The sequence below is a fragment of the Tupaia chinensis genome, unplaced genomic scaffold (assembly GCF_000334495.1).
Source record: "Tupaia chinensis unplaced genomic scaffold, TupChi_1.0 Scaffold147869_1, whole genome shotgun sequence".
Classification (NCBI taxonomy): domain Eukaryota; kingdom Metazoa; phylum Chordata; class Mammalia; order Scandentia; family Tupaiidae; genus Tupaia; species Tupaia belangeri.
The window spans coordinates 470-14565 of NW_006207719.1; the positions used below are offsets into that span (position 1 = coordinate 470).

General features: G+C 43.1%; 1 protein-coding gene and 1 pseudogene across 1 annotated transcript in view; both read right to left on the bottom strand.

The window, feature by feature from the left end:
- Window positions 1-7936: 7936 nt before the first annotated feature.
- On the bottom strand, window positions 7937-9610 carry LOC102498109 (kinesin-like protein KIF11 pseudogene; annotated as a pseudogene).
- The window catches only part of LOC102487445 (receptor-type tyrosine-protein phosphatase O), a 244765-nt gene continuing 240279 nt past the window's right edge, over window positions 9611-14096 (bottom strand). Inside the window, exons 20-23 of the mRNA XM_006169943.3 lie at window positions 13305-13395; window positions 11885-11961; window positions 11196-11330; window positions 9611-10675 (exon numbers count right to left, since the gene is read on the bottom strand). Of these exons, the coding sequence (XP_006170005.1) occupies window positions 10409-10675; window positions 11196-11330; window positions 11885-11961; window positions 13305-13395 (570 nt within the window). The 3' untranslated portion in view covers window positions 9611-10408. The remainder of the gene's footprint in view (window positions 10676-11195; window positions 11331-11884; window positions 11962-13304; window positions 13396-14096) is intronic.

A 14096-nucleotide genomic window follows, 5' to 3' on the forward strand; every position in this document is an offset into this window, starting at 1 on the left:
CTTGGGTAACAATGAAGAGATAAGCATTTCAATGAAATGGAGCACTGCTCCTCAGCCTTTTGGCTAAGATCAAGTGGGTATCAAAGAAATGGAAGAGCATGCATGAGCTGTCTGTTACCGGCTATTGGAGTTAGCTTAAATTTTCACTGCAGTAAAAGCCATTGTTAATTACCAGTGCTGGAGAAGTCATTTAGCTCTTGTAAATATCAGTAAATGGATAGTTACCCAGTGCTTTACATCATTTTTGGTATGGACAATTTTCACTTTCTTTGTTTACATGGAGGGTCAATTTCAGTGACAACTTCTCAATTTTGCTCTAACACAGAGCAGTCAGACACTATGTAAACAAGTGTGGGCTGGGTTCCAATAAAAATGTTACTTACGGGCACTGACGCTTGAATTTCACGTCATTTGTATGCTGTATTACATTAAAAATTTTTTCTGAAAAAGCTTTTGCAACTACTTAAAAATGTAAAAACCATTCTTAGCTCATGGGCTCTAGAAAGGAGGGCAATTGGTCCACAGGCCAGTTTGCGATCTCTTAGTCTACTCCATTAGGAAGAGATGTTTTGAAGCAGAGAAGAGAATTCAATGAGGACTTTCATATTAACTTAAGATGATTAAATATTGTTCGCAACGAAAATCACCTGAAAGTGGAGAATATTAGCAAAGACTCTCCCCTACACTCTGTGGACCTGTATACAGGCAGAAGACAACAGGGTGGCTTTGATTCATGTTAGCACCTCAGCTGGGCACAGAATAAGTCAGAATGTACTCAATGACTTGCCAGCAGAGAGGTAGCAGGCCTTTTGAAGAAAATAGATTTTTTTGACATCTAACAAGCAGATATCAATGGCATTTCAAGAGAGATTTGGAAGCATGATTAATAGAAGAGTAGGTACTATCTAATAATGGAAACCAAACAAGAACAAAATTAAGAAGAAAAAAAAAACACCCAAACTACCAAATCTTTGTTTAAGTGTTTATTTAAAGATACCAGAGTCCTGAGAGACAGAAGAAGCAACAGGGAGATTCAGAAGTCCCAGAGATAGAAGGAAAGAACGGCTGCCCCACCGGTGCTGACACCCTGCTCCCCCCTCCCCCACCCCAGCAATCTGAAGCCACAGGCAGGGGCAAGCCTGGCCCCTCACCTGTAGCTACTCAGCAGGGACTCCCCCCTGCTGAGGGGGAAGTGTGGCTTTCCAGTTTTCAAGAACAAATTCCTAGTTCCTGAAATCCCAGAGATAAAAGGAGCATCTAGGAGACCCTGCAATTAGAGAGAGGACCAACAGGCTGGCCCAAGCCAAGCCCCTCATCTGGAGCTCATTAACAGAGATCCCCACCTGCTGTGGTGGAGGCGGGGTTATCCAGCCTTCGAGAACCAATTCCTGGTTCCTGCCGTCCTGGAGATAAAAGGAGCAACAGGCAGGGCCAAACCCCTCTGCTTGAGAAATCAAGGAGGACCCCTGCCAAATGGGCTTGGGAAGGGTGGGGGTGGCTCACCAACTTTCATAGAATCAATTCCTGAAGCCTGTGATTCCCAGAGACAAAAAGCAACAAGGAGACCCTGCAGTCCCAGGGAGAGGAGCAACAGGCAGATCCAAGACAAAGTCCTCAGCTTCAGCTCTTCAGGGACACCCCTACACACACCCCTGCTGCAGCTGGCTGTAGGGGAGAAGGGGCTCTCAAGTCTTCAAGAATGAATGCTTGTTTCCTGAAAGTCCAGAGATAGAAGGTAGAAGGGGCAGAAGGCAAAGCAAAACCAAGCAGTTCCTCTTGAGCTCATCAGTAGAGACACCTACCCAGCCTGCTGTGGAGGGAGGGGGGTCTTTCCAGCCTTCAGGAACCCTTCCTGGTCGCTGCAGACCCAGATATAGTGAACAGCAGGGACACCCTCAATCCCAGAGACACGAGGACTAAAGGGTAGGACAAAATCAAGCCACGGAGCTAATCAGTAGGGATCCCCTCACTCAGCCTATTTTAGGACAGGAGAGGTTCTCCAGACTTGTAGAACCAATTCCTGGTTCTTGCAATCCAAGAGATAGAAGGAGCAACAGGGAGACCCTGCAACTCCGAGATAGAAGGGACAAAAGACAGGGTGAAGCCAAGCTGCTGAGCTTGAGCTCCTTAGTAGAGACCCCCACCCAGTGCTGAGAGGGAAGAGGGGCTCTCAGACCTTCAAGAACTGAGATGGAAAGAGCTACAGGGAGGCCCTCATCCCAAAGATAGAAGGACCAACAGGCCGTGAGACGCCAATCAGCTGTGCCTGAGCTCATCAGCAGGGACCCCTGTTCTGCTGTTGTGGAGAGGTTTCTCCAGCCTTCATGAACCAACTCCTAGTTTCTGCAAATCCAGAGGTATGGGTATTGAAGAAGGAGAAACATGGAGATTCCGCAGTCTTAGAGACAGAAGGACCAAAGTCAGGGCAAAGCCAAGCTCTTCAGCTTGAGCTCATCAGAGGGACCCACCCAGCCTGCTGTGGGAGAGAGGGGCTCTTAGGCCTTCAACAAACTGATTCCTGGTTCCTGCAATCCTAGAGATAGGTGGGCCCAAGCCAAGCCACTCAGATTGAGCTCATCAGCAGGGAAACCTGCCCAGCCTGCTGTGGGGGAGGAGGGACTTTTAAGCCTTCAAGAACCAATTCCTGGCTCCTGCAATCCCTGGGAATGAGCTACAGGGACACCCTCATCCCAGAGTTAGAATGACCAGCAGACATGGTGACAGCAAGCCGTTGAGCTTTAACTCAACAGCAGGGGCCCTGTCCAGTCTACTTTGAGGAAAACAGGGGTTCTTCAGCCTTCAAGAACCAATCCCTGGTTCCTGCAGTATCAGACAGAAAGACCAACAGACAGACCTGGGCCAAGCCACTGAGCTTGAGCTCATCAGAGGGACCCCTGCCTGCTGTGGGGAAGGAGGGCCTCTTTGATCTTCAATATCCCATTCCTGGTCCTGCAATCCCAGAGTTAGAAGGAGCAACAGGGAGACCCTACAATCCCAGAGACAGAAGGAATAGGAGGCTGGGTGAAGCCTAGCTGCTGCCCTTTAGTGCATCGGTAGAGGCCCTGCCCAGCCTGCTGAAGGGTAGGAAGGAATCTGAGTCATCCAAGAACCAATTCCTGGTTCCTGCAACCTGAAAGATAGAAGGAGCAACAGGGAGACCTTGCAATCCTAGAGCTACCAGGACCAATAGGCAGGGAGAAGCCAAGTCACTGACCTGTTTTCATCAGGGATCCCCGCCCAGCTCGCCTTCAGGGAGGTGGGGCTCCCCAGCCTTCAGGAAACCATTGTTCCTGCAAACCCAGAGAGAAAGAAAAACGAGACCCAGCAATCCAGAGACAGAAGAACCAACAGGCAGGCCAAACCAAGCTCCTCAGGTGGAGCTCCTAAGCAGAGACCCCTGCCCAGCCTGCCACGGGGAGGAGGGGCTCTCTGACCTTCAACCACCAATTCCTAATCCCTGCAATCTCAGACACAGAAGGAGCAACAGAAAGATCCTGTAATCCCTGAGACAGAAGGAACAAGAGAGCAAAGCCAGGCTGTGTCCTGCAATCTCAGACACAGAAGGAGTGACAGAAAGATCCTGTAATCCCTGAGGCAGAAGGAACAAGAGAGCAAAGCCAGGCTGTGGAGTTTGAGAGCTCATCAATAGAGACCCCCACCTAGCCTGCTGTGGGGGAAGAGGGGCTCTCTAGTCTTCAAAAACCCATTCCTGGTTCCTGCATTCCCAGAGATAGAATGAGCAACAGGGACACCCTCAATCCCAGAGATACAAAGACCAACAGGCAGGCCCAAGACAAGCCACTGAGCCTGAACTCTATTAGCAGGGACCCATGCCCAGCCTGCTGTGGGGAAAGAGGGATTCTCTGGATTTCAAGAACTAATTCTTCATTCCTGCAATCCCAGAGATAGAAGAAGCAACAGGGAGACCCTCGATTCCAGAGATAGAAGGACCAGCAAGCAGGGCAAAGCCAAGCCACTCAGCTTCAGCACCTCAGGAGTGGGCTCCCCCAGGCTGCTGTTGGGGAGGAGGGGCTTTCCAACCTTCGAGAATCCATTCCTGGTTCCTACAATCCCTGAGATAGAAGAAGCAACAGACTCTTAATCTCAGGCATAAGTACCAGAAGGCTGGACCAAGCCAAGCCACCGAGTTTGAGTTCATCAGCAGGGACCCCATGAGTCTGCTGTGGGGAAGGAGGTGCTCTTAGGCCATCAAGAACCAATTCCAGGTTCCCGCAATCCTAGAGATAGGAGCAATAGGCAGGGCAAAGTACAGCCACTGAATTTGAGCTCCTCAGAGACCCCCCACCCAGCCTGCTGTTGGTGGGAGTGGGGGCGGGAGATAGGGACTTTCAGGTTTTAAAGAACCCATGCCTGGTTTCTGCAGTCCCAGAGAGAAAATGAGCAATAGCAACACCCTCAGTCCTAGAGATGTAAGGACCAACAGGCAGGGCAAAGCCAAACTACTGGGCTTGAGCTCATCAGGACACCCTGCCCAGCCTACTGTCAGGGAGCAGTGGTTCTCCAGCCTTCAAGAACCCTTTCCTGGTTCTTTCAAACCCGGTAATGTTAGTAGGAGCAACAGGCAGTCCCAAGCTAATTTATTCAGCCTGAGTTCATCAACAGGGAGTCCTGCTTAGGCTACTTTGCGGGAGGAGGGGCTCTCCAGTTTTCAAGAATCTGTTCCTGGTTCCTGCATTCTCAAAGACAGCAGGAACAACAAGGAGACCCTGCGATGCCAGAGCTAGAAGAACCAATAGGCAGTTCAAAGCCAAGCAGTTCAGCTTGAGCTCAGCTGAGACCGCTGCCCAGCCTGTTATGGGGAACAGGGCTCTGCACTATACCTGTTGGCTCATCCTCCATCGACGTAAGGAACAGTCATGTTTGACTATGCTAGACCAAACACCCTAAAATAGGAGACAGGGGATGAATTCTTTCTCCCCAACTCCCTTAGCATTAAAGAGCAAGAACTTCCCTATAAAAATCTGGATCCAAAACTCAAACTATCGATTCTGCACCACTGCCTACAGTAGAGTAAGGAGGTTGGCACATAGCTTTCGCATATCATAGAGAGGTGCCAGAGCACTCAGCTGTGGAACACACCTTAAATACGGAGGAGGAAGTGAGCATATCATCAGTTGACTAAAAACATCAGAGTTCCAAGAAATAGAATATTAATACTTCCCCTTCAAAAGATCATAACTCACCACCAACAATGGATAAAACATGAGATCACAGAAAGGTCAGAAAAAGAATGAATAATACTCATTGTTACAAGACTAAATAAGGTGCAAAGTAAAATCAACACTCGGTTCCAGGAGATGAGAGAATCCTTTTATGACTTGGAGGAAAAACTCCATAAAGAGACACACTGGAAAGGAATCAAATAGAATTTTTAGAGAAAATGAATACGATACAGGGATCAATGTCCCTTGACAGTGTCAACAGCGGATTAGACCACCTAGGAAAAAAACTGACCTTGAAGACAAAGCCTCTGATTTAGTTTAAATAACCAAAAAGAACAGAAAAATAACTGTTAAAATGAACACAATTTGTGGGAAATCTTAGACACCATGGCCAAATATCCACATAATAAGTATTCCAGATGAGACAGGAAAAGGCATAGAAAACATCTTTCATAATATATCGGGTTAAACTTTCCAAACCTAGAGAGGCATGCAGACATCCAAACCCATGAGATACAGATGACTCTCAATAGTTATAAGAAGATTCCCTCCACAGCATATAGCCAAATTGGTTAAAAAAACAAAAAACAAAAACAAAGACAGCATTCTAAAAATGGCAAGAGAGAAACACCCAGTCACTTAAAAAATGTTACCTCAAAAGATTAACACAGACCTCTCAACTAAAATAATGCAGGCAAGAAAAGAATGAAAGATACATTTAAAACTCTGAAAGAAGAGTAATTTCAGCCAAGAGGACTCTACCTGGCAAGCTTATCTTTCAACTGGGAAGAAAAAATAAAATCATTCCCAGATAAACAAATACTAAAAAGAATTCACAAAAATAAGGCTGACTCTTCAGGAAATACTTAAGAAACTACTACACCAGGAAAACTAAAGGGAGACAAAAGTAAGAGAACACAGAACTAAAAAATAAGTCCACACATATTGATAATAACATTGAATGTCGGGGCTAAATTTCTCAACTGTAAGGCTGAAAATGCAGACTCAACTGTTTTACACACAGCAGGCTTAAGGAGAAATGATTTGATTCGCAGTTGTCTCCACAGGTTTCAATTTATATAATACAACTTACTCGTTGTTTAAATGAGATAATAGAGGAAAAGTCCAAAATGTTATAAGTAGCTGATTCTTTGAAATGAATTTTAAAAATGCTAAGACCAAGAACTTTGTAAAACTTATAAATTGCCAAATCACTGGCTTACCACGTTTTCCCTTTAAACATATCTTTCTAATGCTTTGCTTCCACTTTTTTTTGAGGATTTATTTCTTTATGCACAGTACAGTACTATAGTCTTACAAGAACTCACAGTGAGTAAACGTCTTCTATTTCCATAATGAGCTATTGTTATGTACAATTTTACCTACCTCAACAGGACCGATGACTGATACCCACAGATTTTTTTTTTCAGTTTATTATCTCCTTTACTCCTCTACATGGAAATTACAAATCCGTCTTTCATTGGCTATGTTAAGATTATCTCTGCTAATTTAAGATATTGCTTGTTGCCTGATTTTTAATCAACTGTTTTTCAATGCACAAACCACATTTATTAATCATGGATTTACCAAAGATAATTTATTAGAGACCACCCACAGCTTATATTGACATCTGATTTTGCAGAGAAATTATACCCATTATTTTTATTAAGATAATTAATACTTCTGCAAGATAAATTTATTTGGAGCAGCATAGTTCTAATTCTCCAATAGAGTTTGGCTTTACTTGACTATTAAAAGCCAACCTCACTAAAATCTATGTGCTAAACTCCTTGCGGCACAGAAATTATTCTTTGCACATATTTTTTGTAAGTGCCCTGAATTATGGTTGCCAGACCAAACATGCCAGGGCCCTTGTAGGGGTTAATATTCCAGTAAAAACAAAGTATATTCATATTTTACTATACATAAAAACAATTTTATCAGGTAAACAAAGAACTATAAATTATAAACATAATTGGTAGTTTAAAAAAATCCTTAAATCATTGTGACCCTCTTGGAAAGAAATGGGCCTTACTTAGAGTGGGACCATACCAGCTCCACATGGTTACTAGCCGTTACTCAGAAATCCAGGCAGTCCTCACGATAGTAATTTACCTTCTGCAGAAGTTGACTTTTTGTGATTTCTGGAGGAGCTAAGTATTCGGCCTTTTAAAAACAAACAAACAAAAAAACCCCACGAAATACTTTCACATCTAGGGAGAAACAAATTCAAAATATTGAAAGAAGAGATTTCTATGGTCATGTTTATTGTTAATAGCGATTTTAGCTATAACCACTGGAAAGTATTAAGATAGTGAGAAGTGTGGCTATCTCATGAGAAATGATTTCTTTTTGTAGCTCGATGAGTGGTTTGGTGGCAAGTGAAAAGGGAAGAAGTGATCTGGAGAAGACGAACTAGTAAAGTCTAGGGAAGAGGCAAGAAAATACAGGTTTAAGTCACAGCGAGAAAAGAAATAACACAGTCCTTTCTAAGGCCAAGTATTGGTGATATTTACCTATGTAAATTCAAGCCTAGAAGAACAGGGCAGCTCCTATTTATTCAATATGCAATAATATATAAGAAAAATGGTTTTCATTTGTTATAGAAAAGCTATTTTATATGAAAGGCTAAAAATATATGCATATTTTATTCAAGCAAATCCCAAATAAAACTCAACTGAATACACAATGAACTACAGAGCTGTCAGAACCATCGCTAGAGATTAAGTTCAACTAAATTTGCTGTAGGGCCTTGATAATATGCTTTTTCTATTTGTACACAAGGCTCTTATTTGGGAGTTTCAGGTTTTACTTTTGATTTTTCTTAATAAACCCTTGATGCTCGAGCTAACTAAAGATTTATCTGGGCTCATACAGTAATCTGCTCTTTGTAACTGAGTGCCCTGCAGTTTCTTCCACTTTAGTCCTCTTCTCTGTGATAATACCTCTGTTTTTCTTTGCCTTTTCCATGTGATTTTTTTGGTGATCTCCGTTAAGTCTCTTTTTTAGTTTTTCCAGGTTAACACTGAGATTTTTCACAATGTTTTAGACTCTTCAAACAATTTGGTACCTTCTTGATGAAAATGTCTGAGTTTCTGTCATAAGCCACAGGCATCGGCACAGAATTTTTTACTGTGAAAAGTTGTTCTGTCGATGGCATTCTTAGATGTCTGCTTTTTTTTTTTTTTTTTTTGGACACTACTAAGTGGTTTCTGGATGTTTTCATACTTCTCCTCCAAAGCACAGAACCTCTCTTCCCACAGACTGATTAACTGGCATGGTTCCTGTGAGTGGGTTTGCTTAACTGTCTTGAGGTCTTCAGTTATCACATAACTTCTGTGATTCAACCAAGGAAGAAATTGTATTTTCTTACAGTTCATGCAGAGTGTTACAGTGTATTGAGAAATCATCCATTTCTTTTTTCTGATCTATCTTCTCAGCCACTGTCAACGAAGCCTTGATAATATGTATAAGTTGACTACTGATTTTTTCAATATAGATACCACAGTGGGAGACAATGTTTCCAGTGAACTTAGACGATGAGTCTTAAGAACATTAATCACTTTCTACAGTACAGATTTACTTTCTGCTGCTAATGACGGTTCTTTCAGAAGCATGTTAAAAATCTGAGAAACATGGGCAGACACACTTTCTGGAATAGACGTGAGCAATTCAACGGCTGTCCAGTGCAGAGACACTGGAAGACGGTAGGTTACCAAACAAGGTCTTGTGAACTCCTAGCATAGCCTTTTGTTTTAAGCTGCCATCCCTGATTAATTCTTCCATATTATTAATCAGACTAGTCCGATTTTTGCTGAAAGTATCCTGAATTTCTGTTCTGTGTTGGTCAACCGCCTTCTTACGATCCAGCTTAGAATGGAGAGCTGATACATCTTTTGCAGCTTCTTTAACTATATTAAGCAGCTTGCTCGCAGCATCACGAAGTTTCTTCTCAGTACTTTTCAAGGCTGATGTGATATATTCTCCTTGAACAAGCTGTAGTTTTTTCCTTGCAAATGTTTTTGAGTGGTTTCACGTTCCTGGGTCTTATTTTGCACGCCAGATTTATCAGTAAGTTTCTCAAAAATGTGATGTAATTATGCCAGCCAAGGGGTCCTCCTCCCTGGTGTACTCTTCTTAGGTGACCTTTCACCCTCCATTGTAGAGGTCTCTCCAGTGCCAGTTTGGCCACAGGTGAGGATGGTGCAATTATAGCCCATCATTAATTCATCCAGAACTGGACAGACGCTTCAGTAAAACATCATTTATTTAGCTGATGCTCCAAGAACCGTATCGGAAGTATCTATTTTCCTTGAGCTCTTCTCAGCCAACTCTCCAGTTCATACACTAACATCTTTTCGAGCATGATCACATTCTGCTACTGGATGGATGTTACCTTTCCGCTCTGCCAAGTTAAATATCTGCATCTCACCATCACCTGGATGTTCTTCCCCTTCTCATCTTTCCTCGCAGAATATTTGGCTAGGATGCCATGACTGTCCCTGCCAGAAATCAAGGCCTGGCAGTGGACTCATGAGCTGTGAGGCGGGTGCAGCCTGGGTGCCCACTCCCTTGCCGAGTGCTGCTCTAGCCAGCAAGACTGAGCAGGGCAGCCCTAGCTCAGTGTCCTGGCTCTCTACCAGGTATTGTGGCCATAGGGTCGGTCCCGCGCTGGTCCGAACTACTGTATCACGAATCCTGTTTCTGCCCAAAGTCCTCAGTACGCTTTTCTTTAGAACTGTATCTCACAGTGAAGAATGTCAGAGACAATTCAGTACATACTTGTAGAATAACCATTGGAACAGGTTTCAAATATTCACAATGTAATATCTTAAATGTTGAAGGCGGTGAATATGTTTATATCCTTGATGTCTTGGCATGTACACACCATATGCATGCTTTTAAAGACTATTCTGAACCTTACAAAGACGTGTAATGATTAGATGTAAAGAATAAATCACAATAAATATTTAAAGTGGGAAAAAGTCGGTGTGTCTTGCATATCCTAATTATACTCACCGAGGTCAATATAATTAATGAAACATTTCCCTTCTCAGTCATGCCTGGTAAGCAATGATGAATTGCCTTTTATTGCCCTGGGCTAATTTGAGATGAAGCAGTGCAGACTTTTTATTTCATCTACTCAGGCCCTCCAGGCCAATGATTTCATTCCACACTGTCCTTGATGGAATGAGTAACAACTACACTAAAAGGAAATGTTTCTCTTAAATAAACAGCATTGCGGAGCCTGGCAGGTTCATCATCTTACACGGTAGTAGGTTGGTCCCTCCGCACTGACAGGGCATGAGTGGGGTGGTGGTGGTGGCCGTGATGGGGGGACAGCACCCCGGCTCCTGATAGTGACTTACATAGTTGATCCGGAAGTGTCTACAGGCCCAGTCATCCTGCTCTTCCTCTGAGATCATCTCTACGGTAATGTCTCCATAAGCGATGGGCTCTTCTGTGAATGGCCAGTAATGGTCACATTTCACCTAGAGTGAGGATAGCACAGTGTTTTAAAAACAGGTTGAGGGGGAACCAGCAGTTAGTGTAATGGCTATGTCGCTGGACTCCCACGTAGTCCACCATGATTCGCGTCCCGGACCCGGTGGCTTAAAACTCACGCCGGGCACGTGTGCGTGCGTGCCCAAGATCCCGAGAGGAGAATGGAGGAGAAGGGATTGCAGAGTGACCATCCCCCCTGGGGGGTGATTTCTCGCTTTCTGTCTCTGTCTCTCTCTCTCTGGCGAGCGCACGTGCCCTATAGTGAAAAAAAAAAAAAAAAACCTCTCAAAAAAAAACAAAACAAAAACAAAAACAGGTTGGGGAAGAAATGAAGTCTGTGTTCTCTTAGGGAAAACTAAGATGTGTGCCCCTCAAGTTCTGTAGAGGGCTGCTGGGAGGATGGACACAAAGGCAGGCACACATTTCTGTCGCCCAGAAAGCACGTCATTGATGGCAATGGTCAAGCAAGTTTGCTTCTGGGTGGGAACAGCCCGCGTAGGTACGTACCCTCCTCTTCTCATTACACTGAGTGAGCATGACAATGATCTGAGACTTCTGTTGCAGGACCATCTTCCAGAAGTCATTTCTGGTTTCAGGCAGTGGCCCCTGGGTGGCAATATACTCTTGGGGTGAGTTGTATCCCTGAAAGAGAAGGAACAAAGTTAACACCTAACCAGCCACTGTCAACAAATGCTGCTCCACACCAGTGTGAACAAGCAAAATCTGCTGGTGCTGAAACTGGAAAGGGTCACACACCTGCTTTTCATCAGACAGGCAGAGTACCTGACCCTATAGGCCTGGAATTTTTAAGCATTGTCTTCCAGAATCCTAGAAGAATCACATCTACACATTTTAAAATAACAAACACTATACTTCTGTATATATTTAAAAGCACCAGGTATTCAGATGGAGATCTTTTGTTTGGTTGCTGAAGCTGAAATTTAAATACAACTAAGATTTTAACATAATGTTCTACTTCCTGTTTTTTCTAATCCTCTACAGAGAAATCTGAGCATTACTAATCTATGGACTTTTTTCTCCCCCATTATTTGTTATTAAAGGGAATAATGAAAATTGTTTTCTTAGATTTGGATGACTGGATAAGGAATGGTTCTTGTTAACTGCTGGGCAAACAGCCCTGACTGTCTTCCACTGGCTGGGCTAGCATTTGGGGGCCTGATTTCTTTTCTACTTACTGGAATATAGTTGGCATTGATGTAGTCTGCACCTTCCTCTTCATTCATGGAGACTAATCTTACTCGGCTAAAGTCATCTGCAAAGAATAAGGACAAACGAAATAGTAAGAATGAGGATGGAGGAAAGAACTGGCTCTACCATGATCAAGTCAGATAAGTCAGTAATGAAAAAAGGAGGTCAGCTTTACTTTATTTTACCTTACAGTCTGACCATACGTCCTCCTTCGTCTCTCGTTTAAATGAGTATATCTACATATCTGTATATCTTCCAACCATGATTTTCTCTCTGCTGGCCCTCCCGTGCTTGGAAGAATAGTCTTTGGGTTGTGGGGGATATCGTAAAGAATATTTACAGGAACTAAAATATTGGGGAGATTCTATTAGAAAGTTACAGTAAACATGTGACTTTCATTTCACCTTTGGACATCCGGAGAATTCACAACCCTTGGGAGAAGAAAACATGCATGGACGTTTTGTAGATAAACGGAATGAGAAAAATTCTGACATGTGTACAGCTGTGAAGTGCTGGTATGATAATATAACTTTTTAATAAGATAAGGGGAGAATTCTTTCTGGAAGTTTTGCAGCCTCCCTCCTCCCACTTTCACATTCTTTCCCAGACTATCTAGTATGTGGCAAAAAGGGAAATCCAATCTCTATTGGGATATATTTCAATTGACCTGTAGGTTATACCACTTTTTTCCCTTGAATGTTGCTTTTATTACAAAGAGCTAAGCATAACATAACTTGCAAGAAGTTAGAGAAGGCATTTTAATTCATTATAATTCATTGTACTCTTCCCATTTGCCTATTTCTTTTTTTTTTTTTTATGAGAGGTTTTTCACTATAGGGCGTGTGCGCTCGCCAGACAGAGAGAGACAGAGACAGAAAGCGAGAAATCACCCCCCAGGGGGGATGGTCACGCTGCAATCCCTTCTCCTCCATTCTCCTCTCGGGATCTTGGGCACGCATGCACACGTACCCAGCATGAGTTTTAAGCCACCGGGTCCGGGACGTGAACCGCGGTCGACTACGTGGGAGTCCAGCGACATAGCCATTATGCTAACTGCTGGTCCCCTCCATTTGCCTATTTCTATTATTGAACTAACTGAAAAGATTTTATAAGAGGACAAATTGTCTGCTCTCTAATTCGGCTAAGACTCTGATCACCAAAGGACCAAAGGTCAGTCTCTTCTGTTCAGATCATGTAAAAGCATAATTAAATCTTCCTGTGTATGGCAGGACCTAATGACATCAAAGCATGAGTAAAATCAATGCAATCTCAATGATGGCCTTGAGATTCAGATGGCAATTGGCCCTAGTCAGAGATTAGTGAAACTGATTAATCTGCCGTAAGAGTCCTTTGATCTTTAAAAAAAAAAAAAAAAACACGAGCAGGATTAACACTGGACCATCTTACATGGTAGGATGTTTGTGTAACGGTTTTTACATCGGTTCAGTGGAAGATCTGCAGCAAAGTGTGGAATATCCAGTCCAATCAATTTCAACTCCTGCAAATGACAGAGAATAAATCTGAGATTTCTGTAGATGGTGTGGATTGGATTTTGGTTCCCAGTGGATTACTGTTTACTCCAATAGAATTATAACAGGCCCTCTACATATATGATGTCATAGTAGCTTCCTTTTGGGGCAGAGTACACTTTTCCACCTCATTGTTGTCAACTTGCTTTGGACAATGAACTTAGGTGGAGCTTATGTCCCATCAGAAGCTTTAAATGTGCTTGCTTGGTTTGGCTCACCTACTCAAGCTTCTGCCATCTGCCATGAAAGAAACATGCCCTGGGAAGCCACTAGTCCCAGAATGGGGAGACACATGGTACAGACCTCACTCTAACCCACAGCCTAAAGCATAACTGCTCCAGCTGTCCCAGAAGCCTGTGAGAGAGAAAGAAATACCATAGGCTACTGAGATTCTGACACTGTTCCTTACCTAGCATTATCGCAGTAATAGCTGTCTAATACAGCACACAGATACCTTGGAGAGCTTAGTGATCACTTGGAAAAATAAATACATGCATAACATTCAGGGTGAGGAATATTTGCAAACAAATACTTTTTTAGATTTTGGGAAGAATTCATGTAATTTGTAAAAAAATAGGGAAATGTGGGCATGTACGTTCAAAAAAGCCATACAAAAGAGTGAGGAGCAGTGAGTAGTGAACAAGTTTGCTACAAAATATAGGATTAACAG